The 21,933-nt window shown below is 35.1% G+C and overlaps 1 protein-coding gene across 4 annotated transcripts in view; it reads left to right on the top strand.

Moving 5' to 3' along the window:
• Positions 1 to 21,933, top strand: part of CTNNA2 (catenin alpha 2) — a 1,076,840-nt gene that overhangs the window by 1,030,243 nt on the left and 24,664 nt on the right. For 2 of the 4 annotated variants that reach the window (XM_078056372.1, XM_078056371.1), the window contains exons 16-18: positions 636 to 741; positions 4,699 to 4,833; positions 15,400 to 15,543. In XM_078056372.1, coding sequence (XP_077912498.1) covers positions 636 to 741; positions 4,699 to 4,833; positions 15,400 to 15,543 — 385 coding nt within the window. The remainder of the gene's footprint in view (positions 1 to 635; positions 742 to 4,698; positions 4,834 to 15,399; positions 15,544 to 21,933) is intronic. The other 2 variants (XM_078056374.1, XM_078056373.1) reach the window with 1 other exon arrangement.

The following is a 21,933-nucleotide window of genomic DNA, read 5'->3' as shown; positions in this document are numbered from 1 at the left end:
AGATTTCTGAAATTCTGGCCGAATAGTTCCCAGTTATATACAAGAGACCATTGCTTTCAAAGTGTCAAAGTAGACTTAAAAATGTAATTAATACAACATAGTGCTGGACATGGTATGAAAGACAATTCATGTGCATTTATTTTGGTTAGACTCTGATTTAAATGTAGAATTTACACTATGACCTTTATAAAGATTAGATGAGTTAATAATTTTTAGTTCGTTTTTCTCTCCTCTAAACTGGGAATAATGATGCTTACTTGCTAGGGTTGTAATAAACACAAATGAGGTAGTGTATATAAATAGTGCAGGCACACGTAAGTATTTAAATATTAAATTCCTATTGCCCTTGTAGTGATCATCTTTTTTTTTAATGAACTGCTGTTTAAAAATAAAGAAATTAATGTAAAGAATAAAATATGAGCATGCACATCAAAATAGGGAAAAATATTCCTTAAAAGTGAATGGAAGTAAAGTGCACTATTAACATGGAAATTGAAGTGAATCCAGAAAATGTTCAAAATTCCTCTAATGTGGCCAGAATAAAATAAAAGCAAAGTCCTGGACAAACAATATGGTAGGTTTGTTTGTTTCTTCTCAAAAGTGAATTTCTAATTATGTTATATATGTTGTTTCAGAGGCAAAGGCCCATTGAAAAATACATCTGATGTTATTAATGCTGCCAAGAAAATTGCTGAAGCAGGTTCTCGAATGGACAAATTAGCTCGCGCTGTGGCTGATCAGGTAATGTTAGAGGGAAGAGCAAGCACATGCTGCGTGTTATCATTAATTAGCGCTTGGGTTCTGTAATGGGTTTTATGTACCCTATAAAATGCTTCTGAAGGATGAATTGTAATCACTAACATTTTACAAACAGGACTCTAACTCTAAAGAGACTGAGCTGATGGCAAAGGTAGGGTCAGTTCAGGAGGGACTCATTAAAGCCCATGACCAAAACTTCTTGAGAAAGAAGAGTACCTGCTACTTAAGAGACATAACTCTCAAAGCTTGGATTATGCTGGCTGCCCTCATTCAGCAAGTCAAGTACACTACATAGGGAGGAAGAGAAAGAAGAACTTTAACTTTTGTTATTTCATATTGATCTTACTGTATTGATGCTCTTTATAATTCATAATAATTAATGCACTAGCATAAATGGGATGAATCCACACATAATCAAGAACCTCCAGATCTCATTTTCATCCGGATTTGAAGGTATCACAGATAAATGAAATTCACAGAGTATCTTTTCAGACTGAAATCGGATACACGTTAAAGTAGTTCTCAAACTCCCCTTGAATGTTTGAGTTAATCTCCACACTTTTCATGTTATGTGGCTTAAACTGGAACTCTAAAATCCTGTTCTAAATATGTCTCATTGCAATAATGTCCCATTCCTTATAAGGGTACTTTAGGCAGTAGACTTTTACAGGTAACTAATTCTTATTCTTATTATGAACATGAATTTGCTTACTAGACTGCAATGCAGTGATGCTTTCTGGAGACACTAAGAGGCATAGGATTGTTCCTTCTCCATAGATGGCCCTAATCTCCTATGATTTTTGAGTTGCTTCTCATCATTTTCTTCCTTCATTCCTTAATATTTGGCTGTTGCCATAAATACTTGCTGTCTTCAACCTTCCAGATTCTAAAGTTCTTCGGGTCAATACCAAATTCACTCATCTTCTAAACACTGAAAAGAAAAACACATGATTAAACTATTAAGTCTACATTTAAAATAAGCCAACAGGTTGTCTCATTTTAATTTTTTTTACATATATGATGGCTAATCCAAGGGAATGTATTTTGCTTGCTTTAAAATTTTTGAGAAACACTTAATAGTAAAGATTATTCATTAAATATTACCATCATTTGACTATCCCCTAAAATTTATGTGGGTTGAAGACCAAACCATTACTGAGTTGCTAATTTCAGGGCACTATCAACTGCCAGGCTTCCTGCAGTTTGCAGCATATTGAACTGCTTTATACAGAGTTCCATATGTATCCCAGAAAGTTCATGGAGACAGTGAATATACTTGGAAATATGCATGCATGTCTGCAAACAAACAAAAATACACCAGCCAGGAAAAAATACCACATTTTTTTCCTTGCAAATGTTGAGGGCACTTGGGATGAGAAGAGTGAGAAGAGATTGGTGGTGGTCCTGAAAAGAGTTTTCTGAGGAAGGACTTCTTCCCAGAAGGGGAAGTGGATGGAATTTGGATGTTTTTTCCATTAAACTCTGAATCTTAGTCATTGAAACTGTTTCTTAGTATGTTTAGGCTCCTTGAGTTCAATATTTTTTATTGTGATTTTTGTTTTTGCCTTTGCATTTTTAGACCCTTATTTCCAACCATTATGCAAGTTGAATCCTAGCCAAAAACAGTTTTGCTATCTGGAAAGCATACCACACGTGCACACAAACAAATCCCAGGATTCTAGATGTATTTTGAAATTAAATGACAGAGTATTTAAATGCTATTCTATGATGACTTTTAAAATAAACAGATGAGGGTTAAATATAACCCTCTCTTTGTGGCATTCTGTCATCAGCTGTGAACCAACTTGCAATTTTTGCTAATGTTTTGTCTGAATAGGACGCTTCTTTCTCAAAATCTGCACCTATTTCCATGATACAAGAATTATTTTTCTTGGTCCGTCATGCTTTTATGTGTGTTTTAAATAATAGAATAGAATGAGCATTAGCAAGGAGTGGATTTGTTGCCTTTATTTTGCCTGAAAATATTTTTATGAAGATTTGAGATACACAAGCAATATAAACTTTTTACGGACTGTTGCATTTTTAATTACTGTTCCATTGAGATAGAATTTCCAATTTAATTTGCTGCAAGGTATTTGTATCAAAAGCCTTGTCAGCCCTCTAGGGAGATATCATTTTAAAGTTAATTCCTTTCAGTATATGGGTCTCTGGAGTAGGATAAATATTACAGTATTAAGTACTTGTAGAAAACTAAAAACAGTCTCTGTGGGATTCTTTCTTGATAAATGCAGTTAGTGAAAAAAGTACCATAATGGTGTTATATATAAAAGAGACTCCTATGTCATTTATTAAAGAAATGGTTATGTCACAACTGCTGGCTTCACATTATTAATGAAAAACTGCCTGCCTTTCTTTTCTTTTCTTCTTTCTTCTTTCTTTCTTTCTTTCTTTTTCTTTCTTTCTTTCTTTCTTTCTTTCTTTCTTTCTTTCTTTCTTTCTCTCTCTTTCTTCCTTCCTTCCTTCCTTCCTTTCCTTTCCTTTCCTTTCCTTTCCTTTTCTTTTCTTTCTCTCTCCCTCCCTTCCTTCCTCCCTCTCTCTCTGTCCCTCCCCCTCTCTCTCCTTCCCTCTCTTCCTTTCCCTTCCTTTCCTTTCCTTTTCTTTTTTCTTTTTTCTTTTCTTCTCTTCTCTTTTCTTTTCTTTTCTTTTCTTTCTTTCTTTTTTCTTTTCTTTTTTTCTTTTTCTTTCTTTCTCTTTTTCTTTCTTTCTTTCTTTCTTTCTTTCTTTCTTTCTTTCTTCCTTCCTTCCTTCCTTCCTTCCTTCCTTCCTTCCTTCCTTCCTTCCTTTCTTTCTTTCTTTCTTTCTTTCTTTTTTTCTTTCTTTCTTTCTTTTTCTTTCTTTCTTTCAGAATTGCCTTTCTTCAGCTTGAAGAAAACCTAGCTGGAGTTTTTTTTTTCATTCTCTTATTCTAAATAAGTTACTTCAGTTTTGGGTCTAGGTACTTATTTCTCACAGTGTTTCATCAAGGATCTGGTGAATGTATGTCCTTTACAAGTGCCAAATTGAGCCAGAACAATGGGATAGCCTGCAGAATCTTGAAATGAACTTCGGATAGCAATAGAAATATATTTCAATGACTGAATAGCCATTGGTATTGAAGCCTCAGAAATGCTTTAGGGAGTCATGTAAATGTCTGTGGAAGTGTTCAGCTAAGTTCAGTTGTATCTGATGGACATCTACCCACTAAGTAACGAAGAGAATTCAAAATCCTGGTCCTAGTTGACTCTGGAACAACCTTTGAAGAGTTCTGTTTTTACTCTTAGGAGTTTGTTTCAATTGGCTTCACACTCATTCTACTTAAATCTATTGCTCTAACAGTGGTCATGATCCTTCTCAGAGTCTCTTATTTAAAGAAAGTTTATAATGTTAAAATTTTGATAAATATAAAAATCCAAAAAGTGTAATAGGCTTCCTTTAGTGAATGATACTTTTCTGAGAAAGCCAAAGGAAACAAGTGATTTCTGCCCCAACTAACTGAATTGAAATTCTATCCTATGCTGTGTCCCAGAGATTGCTACCCGGAGTGATTTCCTTCTAGCTTCTGTTGCTTTTGTTGTCCATATTAAAATAACTACACAGGGTGAATGTTGGATGGGCCACTAGGAAAAAACCTGGAGAATATTTAGTTTTCTTAACAGTTCAGAAGACAACTAGTAAAATTACTCATAAATGTGTACAGAAGTTCCAATAAAACTTTCTGGAAGATCTTCAATATTCTTTTTATAGAATTGTATCAAAGTAGAGCTGACCATCCTAAACTACTGGCTGTGGCCTTCCTAAAATGTGCTGTAAAGTGAAGTTAAATGGATGTAATTAAGGTATATGATACTAAAACCTTTTCTTCTTATAGCTTTTATAAAGTAAGTATTAGAAACTGAAGAGTACTTACTAATTGAGATCACTTTTTTAAATGTTTTATAGTGTCCTGATTCAGCATGTAAGCAGGATTTATTAGCCTACCTTCAACGAATTGCCTTGTATTGCCATCAGCTTAATATCTGCAGCAAGGTGAAGGCAGAAGTACAGAATCTGGGAGGAGAGCTCATTGTGTCAGGGGTAAGCCGGGACTTGGGCTTCACAATTAAGGTTCCCACTGTTGTACTTCCAAGGCAAGCATTCTTGGCAACAGTACTGCTAAAAACACCAAACTACAGTGATTCATAGGGAGTTTTTTTTTTTTTTAAATAAATGTTATCACCATTATTCCAGACCTTACAATAACTCACAGAGAGCAATTTGATTTTCCAATTACCCTGTGTTTATACTAGCCTTGTAAAATCTCCATTCTTCACAAGAAAACTAATTTCATAGTCTGGAAACTCATTGCCAAGCTGTGACTATTATAATTATTTGGAGCTTTTATACATTTACTCATTGTGAGTCTACTTCCCTTTGTTAGTCCTAGTAATTTTCACTCTCTGTTCAGGAGCCAGCCTCTCTATGTGTGGATTGTGTTCACATGTTAGAGATGATGAAAACAATAGGAATTCATTCATCAGGTTCCAATGCATACTAGGTTATCAGTAACCCTTGAAAGCCAGAAAATATTCAAAATTAATACAGGTTGATGTGCTGTTGCCAAAACTAACATAGTTGTCAAACACTAACAAATATGTATTCTTTGCTTAATCACTCCAGTATTTCCCTTAGTATCTGGTCCACTTTCATCAAATGTAAAGAAATAAGTTCGATTAATAGAAGCATTATGATTTCTTGGCAAGATTTCCAAATGTATGTGTTGAGGTTCTTCACCTTGGCTTCTCCTCCCTCAGTCCCTTTCTTTGAACATGAGGTGCCATCTATTGTAAACTATTTGCGAATTCCAAAGTGTGGCTCTGCCACCTTTAGTTCTTTTCCCAGTCAACCACGATGCTGCCATTTTAAGTGTGGCATTACCAGGAACATAACATGATCAACATGGTGAATGCCTTATGAGAATCAGACTGGTCATGAAGCTCAATTCTTTACTGAGACATTTTCAGAAATTCAGCAGTTTGACCATTTAATAAAAATATGTGGAAAAATCATTCTTGAACCCAAAGGTTTCAGGTTCTATATTGTTTGGCTTGCAGAAAACAGCTGGGAAAAGAGCTGATCTGGCTTGCATGGAGATGCCATCTGGAAAGTCTGTTCCATGCAGTCTCACCTAGAGTCCAATAAATTGGCTATTTTATGCCTCTTCCCAAAGCATAGTCACCTCTTTGCATTTCCAAAATGATCCTGCTTCAACATTCTTCAACAACCAAGAGCAATCTGTCTTGCAATGTGTCCTTTCTGCCGAGTTGGTAATTACCAAGATTCTCTCTGCCAAGAAGTGATCAAAACATTGCATATCCCTTGCTTCCTTTCTTATCTTCAGACTCGATGGTATAGTCTCCCATACCATTCGGCTTTCATGTCCATCTGTATATAGCACCTGTGGAACTGAGTGCTTTTTGTTTAGCTTGCCTTGTGTGCTTTCATTTGTCACTTTCCAAATCTTATTATTTACATGGATGCGCAAAGCATCTTTGTGGATCTCAGACTCCACAACCTCATCTAGGCGGTATTTGACTGGCAGAGTTGCTCTCCATTATCCTCTCAGTACCCATTGTTCATCACTGCTTCCAGAGCCTCATTTCCATTGTCTTTTCCTCATTTAGATGTAGTCCAAACCATCACTGGCTTTTATCACTTGCACTGTTGGCATTTGTAGAGGTGTTTAAGATTGAGAACACCATCAAGAAGCCTGTTTCCTTCTTTGAGTCTTACTGGCAAAGTTCAAAAATCCTTGCATGGGAGAAGGCTTCTTTTAGTGGAATGTTATATGACTTTATAATAATTCTGTGTCAAATGCATTATAAAGGTTTGCTATATATTGCTCAGTTATGGACCTGCTCTTGGCCTCCTCATTTTTTCAAAGCTTGGTTGCTATTTGGTGCCATACCTGCATCTGTAGTCTGCTGTCTTCGCCACTTCTGCCTCCATCTTATTCTTCATCCTCCTTCACTGATGGCCAATGGAGAAAAAAAAAAAAAAAATCAATGTTTATTTTGCAAAATAACCACAAATGACTGCCTTCAAAGTTCTGAAAGAGTCAAGAATGTAAGACCCCATACACACAGACTTTTCAATGATTTTGCCAAGAAAATGTGCCCATGCTTTGGGCCCCATTTATTTTATTGTCTGGCATGACAAAGTTGCTACATTTTTAAGGAAAAACACTATAACATGCAATCAAAAAAAGAGAAACGTTTGAATCTTCCTTCCTTTTTCCTTATGTGTTTATGTACATGGGGTTCAAGGTTGATGCTTCTCTGAAATATATGAAAGCCCTCAAGAAGGTATACGTGTTAGTAGTCAAAATTTCCCCTAAAATAAGTGATTTGGATAGGTTATTCCCATTTTGCCAAGAAAAATTACTTGAATTTCAGTGCTGAGAACCGTATTTTTAGAGCCTTGTGCTAGCATGATGAACAAAATGCACATGTGCACAGTTATGTACCATGTCAGCATGTGTATGTTTTATGTGATTCTGTGTGTACAAACTGGGAAAGGCTTCTGTTGTATCTGTGTTTGGCTTGAGTGGTTGTGGCAGGAAACTCAATAGGTCATGGGCAGAGGGACAATGGGTACAAAAGCTCTTGAATCATGATGGCAAGCTAGAGAAATAATTCAATCCCGGATATATGCCTACGTGTGCTCATTCACACAACTGCTGTCTAAGAAGCACCATTAATTTTCCGGCTAGAGATCTGTTTTTAAAGTTATTGGCTTACGTCTTTCTCACCAGCCAAAAAAGTACTGTTCTTACTAAATCTCAAAGTAGAAGATGTATTTGTGAGCCAATTCAGCTTAAGCCATTTGTATGGTTGCTAAAGGGGTCAATGGGGAAGAGAAAATTAAAAAACAAAAACTAAAACTAACAGTGCTAGAAATGCTAACGAGAAAGTAGAGGAAACCAAAGTCCAGAATATTAAACATCCATTCATTTATAAACTGGCTTTATTTGCTTAGTGTTTGTTTATTTAATCTCTTAAGTCAGTTGACATGCTTTTTGGAAAAAGAAATGTTCAAAGAAGAAAAGAAAAAAGAAAGGGAAGGAGGGAGAGTAGGAGGGAAGAGTCATGAAAGAAGGAAGAAAATAAAGAGAAACTTAACCATAGTATATTGTAAATTATTTTAGTGCAGGTAATATCCACTAAACACAACAGCATTATATTCATCATGGCAGAAAAGTTGAGCCAGTTTTTTTCAAGTATGTAAACATATTTTGAATACAAGTTCGTTCCAATGCTATGATGTGGATATTACCTCTATATTTGATTGTTGTGTTTTTAATTTTTTTCACTAGGTTTCAGAGGATTTAATGGATTCTTTTAAATTTTAAAATGAAGATTTACATATGGATCTGGAGAAATAAAAACCATTCCATAACCTTTGATTAGCTACCCTAAAATTTATACTTTTGAATTTTTCTGAATGAGACTGGAAATGCTAATGTGGAATTTTAGAATGGAGAATGCTAAGCATCAAGCATTCTGATAAATCTGAAAAATTCCACCTAAATTTTTTTGAAGTTCAAATACATCATTAAAACAATGAAGCCAGAATGCAAGAGCAGTTAACCCTACATTGGACAGGAATTCAGTGTTTAGGTTAGAGACGGAAGGACACAGATTGTAAGTAATAGTTGACTCCACATGAAAATGCTACAAATTTTAATAGATTTTATTGCATATAAATATCTTTTTCTCATACTTAACAAAATATAGGAGCAGAGTTCGGAGGCGAGTAATGTTAGTTTCCTACATCCTCAGCCTGATGGAATGGAACCCTACCCTATTCCTGAGGGATTGAGTAACCTGGTCTAATGTGCACTTTTGTTCTTTGCCATTTAAATCTCTCCTTTCCAAATTTGAATCCCTCTCAATTGGGTTATGGAGAGAAGCTTGACAAGGTGAGCAAATATAATTTGTGATACTGGTAGGATTTGAATTGGTAAAGAGAAAATTGGAGAATAAGCGGTCAGTTATAGTCTCTATTGCCTATGTTTCACATCATTAAAAAAAAATTGGACTCAATTAAAATCAACATGAATATTCATGGTAATAAATAAAAACCATTCATACAATACTAGAAACTGATGATGGTCAAATCAGTCCTACCTGACTATGGTATGTATAAAGATACATATGCGCAAACATATATATGCAACAAATACACATGATTTGATATTTACTCCCTTACTCCCTGAATAAGCAGTAATCAGGAACTGAACTAGTGGTTGATAACTGTGACATATCTGATCCAAGACAGTTTAGGGAAAAGAAAACGTGGGAATTATTTGTACAATGCTATATATATTATATATTTTAAAATATATGCTATAGATTATATTTTTATACATTTGTATTCCATATTTTAAAAACGTGATTTGTTGAGATGAGAATTGCATTTTATTTGAAAAATTCTGTATTTCATTTATAAAAAATAGTGTATTTTGTAATGGGCTGAAGCAGTCATTGAAACAAGCGTTGTACTTAGTTGTGTAGCCTTATTCTTTTGTACAACTTGTACCCTTATTTGGGGAGTCTTTTTTTCATATATTCTGAGTCTGTCTATTGTCGATTCTTGATTATCTCTACTGATCAGAGTGTAGTAGTAATGGAAACAAATCTAAATTGCTAGCTATTTCAGTTTGGGCTCTGGGATGCATTTCTATGCTTCATTTGAAAAAAAAAAAAAAGAAAGGGTATGTATTCAGGAAATTAACAGCAGTTCCAAATAATTTTCTCCAGATTTTCAGAGGGGAGGCCGTTAAGTGTTTGGGTTTTACAGACTTTTCCTGAACTAAACAGTAGGAGAGTCCAGATCTAGAGAGAGTAAGACTAAAACAAACTTCAGATTATAAATCTGGATGGAAGGATGGTGGAAATACTCTGTAGCAGTAAGAAAATTAAACAAGTATTTATCATTGGCAGAATGGCCATAGTTCTTTGCATATACTTTACTAGTAAGATGGGTTGCTGAATAATTCAATCTTTCTCCAAAAAGCCTAACCCTCCCAATCTGTTATGATAGTAAAACTATAACCATTTAAGTTCTGATTCCTGCATTAAGTCTTCCTTAGTTACATTTATATCAGTGTACATGGTCATTGATTTTTATACAACCAAAATTATGCAAACCTTCAGGGAAAAATAACCCTGAAGTGATTTTTCAGTGCAAATTCATTCTCCCAATGTTATAAAAGTGACATTTAACAAACTCAAGGCGTTACATGTGAAAGAAATTGGAGATGGGGATTTTTATAAGAAAAGTGAAAATCTCCTTGAGTGCCAGGCATCATAGGAAGTTTTGAGTGTAGTGTACCACACCTGTCAGGTGTCTCCCTAAATTTAAATAGTCTTGTGCAAAGGAAGATGGTATATTGCTCTGTTATAAAAAGTAGCTCTGTAGTTACTCAGTGACGGTGACCCTAAACTTATCAATTCGATCTATTCATTAAAAAAAAAATCAGTTTTTCACTGATGAAATTAAACCAGTTGGTTATCCAATTTGTTTTATGCATGGAAAAAATTCTTTATATTCTAATGCTCTCATTTTAAAGTAAGAAGACAGACTCCTTTGTGGCAAAGCTGGAACATGAACCAAGCAAAGAACTCTTTTTACCTTAAGTGGAGACATGGGTTGACCTAACTTGGATCTACTCAATGGATTGATTTGATTGCATCACCTGTGCTTGTAAATGGAGACATTTCTATTTTAGTTTGAGGGCGTTCATTACTGCACATTAAAGTAGAAGTGGCTAGTGGCTTTATGAAGAATGTCTCTGCCTCAGAAATGTCAGTGCCATTACTTGTCATTCAGTCAGTGAACTTTCATTCCTTTAGGTTTTAGAAGCTATTCAAGTTTTGAAAGCCTCGAATTAAAAAGAAGGCAAATAATTCACACTTTAATCTATTAGAAATTAATGTTTTAGATTTCAGTTAATATTCAGACCATTATTTGGCAGCCAATGATGAGTAATATTTTATGAAAACTTGGAAATTAGACACATGGGAGGTACCTGGATAAGGGACACTAATTGTGCATAGCTTTTGATATCTGTGCAACACAGGCAAACCTATTGAAGAAGTACTTGTTTTATAACATTTTCCCATGAGACATATTCTAATTTTGAGATACTGTTTGTTATAATTGATTTCATCCTAAGATGTTCTTTCTTTATTAATATATTTTAAATAATTAATGTTTATAGTAGTGTCTTAGGAGCTGTCTCCTCATTTTTAACTAGTTTTGGATATGTGAGAACAAATCCAGATAATACCTGTTCCCTTAAATTGAACCAAATAATTATGGGAAGCCACAGTGTTGGATAGAATACCTTTATTTAGAAACAGCATCTGTAATTTAGTTTATGCTTTCTGGTTTTCCTATGTACACTTGGATTTGTCAGCTTTAGTCAAGAAATACATTGTTTTGAATTGGTTACCTAAATCCATTGTGATTTTGTTTCCTTGTTCTTACTTGGATATACCTCAAGAATTCCTGGATTGAAGGCAGTTGGAAGAAGAAGAAGCTAAAATGTGAATAAGTTGATATAAAAATATATAAATAAATAAGAGAAGATGAATATTAAAATCTTACACTAAATATTATCTGGGGAATCTCATGACTGATTTTGCATAATTTTCCATTACCTCAGATGACTCAAAATAAAGGAAATTAAGAGACTCCATAGCAAAACTGAGACTTTTATGTTTGGTACTAGATTTGATAAAATTTTGACAATCCTATTTTTCTAGAAAAAGATTAACATTTCCGTATGTTGTTCCTAATTTCTAATGACAAACCAGCAATCAGGGCTTCAAAGAGTTATATACTTCCTGTTCACATAAGGATATTTTCTGATTCATTGAACAACATTTCTAGGGTGTTGGAACTACTTAAAAGGCACAGTGCTAAATATTGGTTGGGTGAAGGTATTCAAAGTCCTTTATTTCTAATAGCAAAGAATTTCCATGAAGAGGATAAATTTTTCTGTCCATTGTGCTTTTGTTAGATTGTGTAGTCCATTGGGTTTTCTTTTTTTTTCCATTTAGTTTCTCATCATCCTGTTTAGCTCTCTCAGCAAGAACAGCAGGGTGTCTGTTGATGGGTATCTCTGTGTATTCACTGTTGTTCTTGATTTACTATATTCTAGAAATAAAAGTGTGTTTAACTTACTATCTTCTCCTTCTTTCCCTACAGATTATTTTGTCAAATGCTTTCTCCAGCTTAATTTAAATGATTTATGAAATATGGCTTTTATCACAGCCCTTAGGAGAGAAATATGTGCCATGTTATGGCCCATGTATCTTACAAGTAGGAAAGACTTCTGGATGGGCAGTGTGTAGTTTTCTTAAGTTCAGATTTCTTTTACTGCTTCAGAACAGATTGTCTTACTCTATCTTGAACAGTCATTTTCTTTGTGGGCAATAAATATATTTCAAATATTTCATCCTAATCCAATTTCCTTGAAGGCAAGTCTTACTTAATTTAGACTTTAATCTTTTCTTTCATCATCAATACTGTATCTTATTTTATTGCTTTTCTCTGAATACCTTCATCTGTGCAGATGCCTTGCTGATAATGAACTTGACTGGAACTCTGGCTAGATCTTCTGTCAAATCTGCACAATCTTGTATCTTGACCTCTTTCATCCATTTCCTTCTGCAAATCTATTTCTCAACTTAGAGAAGTTCCTGGAGAAGTTCCAGTCAGCAGCATCTTATATGAACCATGTACTCTTTTAAGTCCAAAGTTCTATATATGAGACATTATGATAAAACAAACTCAAAATAGAATCTCTTTATCTAGGAACTCCCAGTTTAAATCTGTTGCTATCAAAATTATTTGGATTCTGTCTTGCTGAAATATTTCTTTTCAATAATAACATTTTGGTCAGATTGCATGCCAACTGCCTGATCATGTCTTCCACGATTAATTAATTTATAAATACACCTCCAGATTATTCTTTTGGAATGTACAAATTATTCCACCTGACTTTTCTTTATCTTTTGCACTAAGTCAAATCAAAACACTTTTTCAACAAGCAAAATTTTGAAACCAATTCTACATCTCTGATCAGAATAAAGTTATAACCATGACTTCAATAATGGGGTCTCTTGACTGAAATCTTACAATCACTTCATACCTTGTCTTGAAAGGCTAACTCATCCATTTATATGATATCATAGAAAGTATGAATCAACCCCATAATTGTAGTGACACTTAGTTTTCATAAAAATGTCAAGAGGCTAGATCCTAAGAAGAGTTGGAAATTATCTGATCCTGGCATTGCATTCTGTGTCAAAGAAATTTTTTTTAAGTAATATAACTAAAGACATTATTGCAATCAATCATACTAAATTCACCTAAAAAGTCAGCACAGTTCACCACTCTGCATCCTTTTGATGCAGCCTAGTTTTGCATTGGGTTCCTGAAGTCATGTTCCATTTCCAAATAAGCAGTAGATAATAAATATCAGTAGATTATAAGTTAGTTTTATTTCAATATTTAAGTGTTTAACTCCATTTTTATTCTGATTTCTTAACATTGGCAGATGTGTACCTTTTTTGTTGGGTAGTAAAATTTTTAAGGTGTTTATTGGAAGAATGAACAATTGCCATCAGTAATCTTAAAATAATGAACTTTAAATTTTGTATGAAAGGTGAGATGACACAAATAAGTTTCTAATACATAAGAATAGTTTTTGAAACTGAGAAATAATGGTAAATGAATAGCACATTCCCTGTAATGGTAAAGTCAGGAGATGCCTAATTTCTAAAACAAATGGGATCATTATAAAGCATAAAAAAGCAAGGATAAGCCAACTAGTCAATGATCCAATAAGTAAAAATAGGAAGACAATAAGGCTTCATAGGGCCATTAATTGTGAAAATTCACAGAAAAAGAGCTGTTGAACGTAGAATTTGAATTTAGATTTAGAATTACTGAAAATAGAAATACAATAATACAGAGAGGGAAACATGCAGAGTATCACTGCTTCCTCTAATAAGCACAGAAAACATCAAGTATAAGAAAAATTCCATTTTTTCTTCATAAATTCCAGATATTTTTTTCTTTTCTAGTGTCTATAATTCTCTAAAGACATTCTTTAAATGTCTCTAACATTTATTTTGAAGTGAAAGATGGGAGTAATGTTGCCAAATCCATTATCAGCTTGAATTTAGTAGCATCTGTGTTTCAAAATGCTCCTAACCTGCCTATTTTGCTTAATTTTTAAATTGTGATTATTTAATACACTTACGTATTTAGTAAGCTAAGAATGGCAGGACTAAAAATAGAATTATATTTGCTTGAAACATAAGAAAAAATTTTAAATAAAGAATATTTTTATCTGCATATAGAAACAAGCTTTCTTTGAGCTTTACCCATTTATGATGCCATGAATTGTAAGCTATTACTTTTACTAAAATATTTTCTGTGGAAAGAGTGGGTTTCACTTTTCATATATCCCACCAGGCAGATAAAAATCTGGCTTCCATGTGGATGGTTTCTGGACCTACCTGCTCTTCAATATCACCCCTTTTTGTTTTATCATACTACCCACTCGACAACTTTGAGTGGTTCATCATTTTTGACTTCTAAATCTCCATTTAAAAAAAAAGATCTTAGTGTTCTCCATATTATTCTCCCATCTTGCCTGATTTACTCCCCCCCCCGCCCCCGCAAATGGACTCAGAGGTTAAATAAAGCTATGTGACTTTAGCTTTCCTGCATGTGACACAAATGTTTGGTCAGTTAGCATCACTGGGTCACTTAAACTTGACCTTTGACTGTGGCAGTGTAGGGACCCTATGGTTATAGAAATCTTGATTTTTCTTCGATTTTGAAGGTGGGCTCTAATAACCCCATTTAGATATATGTTATATTCCGTACACACAGAAAACCTGGTCAAGATTGACTAATATTTTATGCTGAAGATAGCATTTTAAGAAGTAGAAATAGGCATTGGTTATTGGCTTATCTTTTAAAATGTGCCTGTCACACAGCCCCTCCTTGGGTACAAAAAGGAAGAGTAAAAAGAGTTGCAGTTGTAGCAACAATGAATGCATTAGTTCTTCAGTGATTCCAGTAAAAGAGGTAAGTATCCTTTTAGTACCATGTACTGGCTGGAGACGCAGAGGCCAAGGGCTTAATGAAGGTCACACAGCAGGGCAATGGAACTTCCAAGAAAGACATCTGAGATTCCCCACATACCGTTCCAGGCTTTAAGAGCTGCAGCCCTTGCTTTCTCTCTTGGTGATCTTCAATGCTTTAAACAGGGGTTTCATCCCCTTTGAACCCCACTATAATTGTCCCTGACAATGCCTGACAAGGCAGGGTGCTTCTTCATTCTCCTTCTCCCAGATGGTCCATTTATCTGTTCAAGAGAGCCAATGAGGAATTCATATGGCCGGGCTGCTTAATATCACAGATGCCCACCCATATCTCTTTCAGCACCTAATTCCTTCATATGCCTCTTTCACCCAATGACCCACTTCCCTAATCCCTTCCCAATAGGGTACGTTTTTTTTATTTTTCTCTTGCTCTCTCTCTCACTCACTCTTTTCTGTATCTCTCGGAAATCAGACAGGAGTTCAGAGCACTTTCACTACCTTTTATGAGGTAGATTGTGATGTCATAGATGGGGGCAGGGCTAGTCAACTTTCTACCCACCTCCCAACCTGTGCTGAGGGAGCTCCGATCGGGAGTGGAAGCAGTGATTCCTCCATGGTGAGTAACTTTGCTTTCTAATGTAATCTGTCTCATTGTAAACATTAATTTTGAAAGCAGGTGGATGGGGATTCAAAGAAGTAAAGATGTGACCACTCAAGTCTTCTTTATGTACTATTAACCAACTTTGGGCAAAGGATCTACTTATTTATTCTTTGTATGATTTGAGAATTCCACAGCACAGATATATTCTTCAAGCATGATCTAAACTTGAGATGTAGAAATGGTATTTCATTCCTTTATTTCTTAGTCTTTCTTCCCATTGGGACTGAAAGTCACTGCATATGTGGAATGAATCCATTCTGTAGTTCTTTGGTGAGCTTCTTTAAGGAAGGCTAGTTAAGAGAATGTGTTCTTCTTCATTTGAAAGATTCCAGGGTCACAAAATATCCTTTATTGATGTTGGCCCACAGAATCAGTCTGCTCTTTTAAAATTGTGGGGTAAAATTGTGAAGAAACTGATATATAAAGAATTAACAAACTTGGTTTTGATGTAAACAAATGAAAACATTCTAATGTAAAGAAAAAAATATTTAAAACAAAGGAGTCACCACTCTTGCAAGATTAAGGGTGCAGCCATTTCAAGGTGTCACAACCAAATTTGCTAACTTTTTTGTTGATGTTGTATGTCATAACACTGATGCTGTTTTGTAAGATTTCTTCGTAGTTAAGAGCTGTGAAATGTCACTGTTCTTTGTTTCATTTGGGTTTCTATAATACTGATTAATCCTTTTGTATGCCTTAGTATTTAGAAAGAAAAAAATCAACTGGAGTGAGCATTTTTCCTCCACTTGCCTTGTTCTCTCCAGGGTACCTATTAAAACTGTCAAGATGTCAGCTTTTATATAAAAGGGCAAAGGAAGTTCATGGAGGTGGTTAAATCTTTAAAGGATGTTGAAGCATCAGGATGGGTGTTTTAAAAGGGTTTGACCATCAGAATTTGAAGCCCTCTTAGTTTTCATGGGGTGGGATAAAAGCTTCTTGGTGTGGATCATGGGTATTAGGAAATATGTTAAGAGGATATCATTCATTTTCTTCAAAGTGTACACCCCTAGTTAACTGTGTGTGGATATTGGTGTTGGAACATTGGAGGCAGTTTAAAAGGAAGAGCCTTTTCTCATCATTAGCTTTTCTGTTATATGTAGAAACCTCTCTCCCTCCTGCCCCGCCAAGTTATGCATTCTTAGAGCTCAAAAGCACTAGAGCTAATCCTGTTCTTTTCATTACCTGGGGTGAAGTAGCATGGCAAGTTCTGAAGTGATTTTCCCACCTACACTTTCTAACTTAAAGAAGTGACTGTAATGGTAGAGATTTCAGGTACAATAATGAAAAATAGAGCATAACTGGCCAATAGGAAGACTTAGGTGATAATCACCTATAGTCAACTTAATATTGCAATTTGGGGAACAATGCCAAAGTCTTATATATTGGGTGATCTCTCTCAAGTCTTTGGCCTGCCTTCCTTTAAAAATGCTAGCCCCTCAAACTCAGGTAGAAGGAAATCTTCAGTGCCAGAAAAATCTAATGTCTAACTATAGCTCAAGTTTTTGATGTCTTTTATCAACCCCTCATACAGCTGCCAGGTAAGAAATGCTCATATTTACAAACAATCATCTTTAACTTCGTGAGTTAAGAACAGTTGTGTTGTGCACTTGTGCAAATTCAGAGAGTCTATCATGGAATGCATTGTGCATGCACTTGTTTATCTTCATGTGCATGTTTCATTTATAGTGGCGTTCATTATTTTTTAATTCATTTGTATGTATTAAAATTCTAACTTAAAAATACTATATATTGTGCTGTAAATAATGAAGTGTAACAGAAGTTGAATTAATTTGGGGTCTCAACACTGGTAATAGTAATTTCATTTCTGTCACTAATTAGGTAACTGAAAGAAAATTACTTAGATCTCTTGCGCTTCAGTTTTCTTTGTAAAGTGGTGATTGATTATCTACAGGATATATCCTAAAGTATCCTGCTCTAAAATTGTGTGGTTTTATAATATATTTTTTAAGAAATTGCTTATGGGAAAAAGACTGAATAGTTGATGAGACATTGTTTTTGTATGAGACATAGCATTCTATAGACCAGAAAGAAAAGTTCAGTCCGAAGTAGGTTTTAGAATGTACCCTATATTTGATGTAGTGTTACTTGTTTAACAAGCGGGCTCTGTTCTTTTAAATGGACAATATCAAACCTGTGTTAGTTAGCTATGTCTTTTTTTTTTTTTTGAAGCTTTTATTTATTTATTTGACAGAGAGAGACAGCAAGAGAGGAACACAAGCAGAGGGAGTGGGAGAGGGAGAAGCAGGCTTTTCTCCTGAGCAGGGAGCCCAATGCGGGGCTTGATCCCAGGACCCTGGGATCATGACCTGAGCTGAAGGCAGATGCTTAATGACTGAGCCACCCAGGTGCCCCTAGTTAGCTATGTCTTGATTTGGAAGACTGATTTGTTTTTTTAACTCGATAATTTTGTTGTTCTGATATTTTGAGATTAAAAAATCCTTAACTACTAGGTAATGGATGGATCTAGATATCACTGGGAAGGTAAAATTAAAAACTCCTTATGCAGTATTGTAGGAATTCTTTTGTGGTATTGGTAAGAGTTGATGAGTAGAGAATTGGTGGGTATTAAGGTATGTGTTATGCAGGATAGAACACATATAGGGCCTGGCTCCTGCTCTTGAGGAATATGCAACCTTTTTGAGTGTCTAGACATGTGCCAAATGTTAACTTAGAGGTGAAGACAGTACATGTCTAAAGAACTAAGATATATCCTTGTGGTGTTGGGTAGACTGGATTGCACTGGGAAGGCTTTTTCAGAATCTGAGAGCTTCAGCTCACTTAGAACACAGCAGTGGTTTAGATTTGTGTTATTGCACATAAGGAGAGCAGGGAAGCATTTCAGGTCATCAAGACCATGGAATTGTAAATCTTGCAGAGGAGGTCTTGTGTTTAGATGTGCCATGTATCAAAGCCACACATCAAAATATTTGCATATAATCCAGCCCCATACCTTTCTGAGCCCTTCCCTTTAATCATTTGCTGACTTTATAATATATGATAGACCTGTTTAGAAGAGTTGAGGAGGCTGCAAGTGAGTGAAGTGTAAAGATTATTTATTAAGATGTAATCAGGCAGCCATTTTCTCAGTTATACAAAAGGTCATATCATCACTCGCAGCCAGCAGAAGAGAAATAAATAAAAGGGAAGGAATTAGGGACAGGAGACTCTATCTCTGAGACATTCTGATTTTCTGACAGAAGTGGAAAGGGATTATGTTACCATTGACACATTTAGAAATATTGATGGCCGTGAAGAAATGTCCATAAGCTAGAGACTCCATGTAAGCAGGACAATTTTCCAAAGCAAACGGAAGGTTCTCTGTGTACTGAGCAGGAATTATGTCAGACTTTGCTCTCAAACAGCCAATTTTGAGAAGGTTTAATCACTAAAACCTCACATGATTATATAAGTTTCCTTCCCCAGTGCACTTGGAAAGAGGGTATTCATCTGGGCATGATTTGCCCACATTGACAACAAAGCACACTTATGTTTGAAAGCTTCGCTGGTGCTGTAGATTCATAGATGATTTGCAGTGTATACTTTGCATCACTTAGAGAGCACTATTTCTTGTATTTCTTGCCATCCAAATTCCTTCTAAGTTATTACTTTGGCTTTTCTAATAGACTGGAATTCCATGAGTAGAACTGCTTTTTCACCTATCCTAGATTCTAAAGACTTAGTTTACATCATCCAGTAAAATGTTTCTTAATTTCCTACCATGGCATAAAAATGAATTTCTAGAATATGCCATCTCAGGAAATCACTTTCAAAAGCAAAATTTGTATATATGGGAATGATGAAATAGCATGATCAGTCTGTGTTCTCTTAGAAATAATTTTTCCCAAAAAAGTTCAAGTAGAACTTAGATAAAATTTTGTCAAACAGTATAAATTATTAAAGGAATATTAGAGATATTAGAATTATGTTTGTCTCAAAAGAACAATGATAAATGCTGGCACCTCTAGAGGTGATTCTATATCAGATTATAATTCAAGTGTTTATTGAGTAAATAATATGTGATATTTACTGTCCTGTGAATGGACATGGAATTAGCATGGAAAACAGACCCATAATCAGTAACTGTAACAGTAATTATAGGTTTTAATAATCACTGTAACAGAAATACATACAAGGTGATGTGGGCATTCCTGAAGAGAAGGAGGAAGAGGAAACTTCATAAAGGGGGTAATATTTTTTTGAACCTTCATGGATAAGTAGATGAGAGTTTTCCAGGTAGAAGAGGAGAGAACGGATTAGCTCAGGAGAGGAACAGAATGCCCATAGTTTTCAGGTATAGATGTATTCTGTGCTGATTGGACCTGGAAATGTCAGAGATGGGTGGAAAGATGGAGAAAAGTAAAAAGTGGAGTTAGAAGTAAGACAAGTAAAAAGTGGGGTCTGGATAGCAAAGAAAATTTTCTGACCTATTCTGATTTTAATGAGTGTTTCTCACAATGATCAAAGGATCATCTGCATGCCAAACCCATCAAGTGGTGGGAGAAGACTTCTAAAATGCAGAGCTGTGGCTAAAATGCAGACCTGTTAAAATCAGTATTGTGGGGAGTACGTTTCAGAATCTGTAACCAACTACCCCATCCTACCCCCAGGTTTTAGAATCTCTACAAGGCAACAAAACTGACTCATTATGTTTCTGTGTTCTTGGAAAAAGCAAAAAAAAAAAAAAAAAGAATTAAAATATTAAGAATAAAAGATGGGAAAAATAGTATTTAAAGGTAATATAAGAATGTTCCTGAGAAAATTGGCTTAAATTTTTATGCTTATGACTAAGCATAAAAACCATTATAAGAATGGTGATTATTAAGTGTAAAGAATTGCCAAGTAATGCTATTACATCTCCTTGAAGGAAAGGCATGAGACTACAAACATTTAAGGGACTGTCTTGCATCTTTCATTTTTATGCTCCTATACAAGGAGTTAATGAAGTTTAGGGCTAAGTTGTTTTACAACGGTCCAGAGCAATATTTATTTCTGGGTGGTATTTTTGCTAGAACTATTTGGCTATTTTTACATTTTAATTAGGGGAACTTCTTGAAAGAGAAATAAATGTATAAATTAGCATTACCATCATGACTGGAAAATCAAACATTCATGCCAATATAGAGCCTAATCTATATGGTCTGTGTTGAAAAATACGAATCATCTAAATCAACAATCATTTGGAAGTGACTTTTTTTTTCCTCTGTATTTTTCTTCATGGACAACAACTATTATCTTCTACCCATCAGTCTATGTAAACGTTACACAAGTGTTCAAAGATGCAAGAAGAGAAAGGCACTAGAGAGGTATTTCACATTTGACTAAGACATGAGAATGAACCCTGATCTGGAAGAAGGTGGCCCTCAGATCAGAGCAAGGAAAATCCATTTTTGATTCAACCCCCTAACTGTTTTGCACGCAGTTCTCCTGTTTCAAATTGCCAGAATCTCTTGTATTTGTTTTTTGAAAACTTTGTTTAGAAGTTAAGAAGTGATAAGGAACCTGGCTTTTTTCTCCATGCTCACCTCTGTGCAGATAATTGCAGTAATTGCTGTGGCAGAGATGGTGATCCTGTCACGTACTAGAAGCAGTTGACTGGCAAAATGCCAGTGCCTGCCATTCATTGAGCAAATTGATTTTGGCATGGTGACCTAAGATCTTTTTAAAAAAATGCTTAGATATTTTTTACTAAGGATGTGTAGCTCTGTTACTGACTGTATCACACCAACCCAGGCAAAAATAACCTTGAGTGGTTCTTAGAGGATGTGCCAGGCAAAATTATTTACCTGAATAAGGCCTTGCATTTTACATCAATAAAAGTCAAGCAGAGAACAGTAACAGCCACATGGTTTTGATATCAGCTGTCTGAAAAGTAAGTTCGAGTGCACCATATTCTCTTAAGGTAGATGTTAAAATTATAAGCAATGTATTACTGTTAGATGTGAATTCGGAAGCTGACTCTTTTACAATTTGGGTGATATTGGGCAACATTCCTAATCTCTGAACTTTTGTTTTTGCTTTATAAATTAGAATAGCAGTACATTTAGAGGGACAATAGGACAACTGCATGTAGTAAATAACATTATTATACTAGCCAAGATACAGTGAGGGCTCAGTATGTTCCAGGCACTGTGCTAGGTATTTTAAATGCAGTATGCAATGTTTTTAACAGTTATCCTTTGGAGGAAACACTGTCATCCCCATTAAAAATGTTAGGAAAATGAAGTTCAGAGAATTGAAGTAACTTCCTGAAGGTCACAGAGTTAGTGACTGACATACTATAGTGCTTTCCAAGAAGACTCCCTTGACATTCTCCCACAGCATGAT

This window comes from Halichoerus grypus, chromosome 10 (assembly GCF_964656455.1).
Source record: "Halichoerus grypus chromosome 10, mHalGry1.hap1.1, whole genome shotgun sequence".
In the NCBI taxonomy this organism is placed as follows: domain Eukaryota; kingdom Metazoa; phylum Chordata; class Mammalia; order Carnivora; family Phocidae; genus Halichoerus; species Halichoerus grypus.
This window is presented reverse-complemented; position numbering and strand designations above follow the sequence as displayed.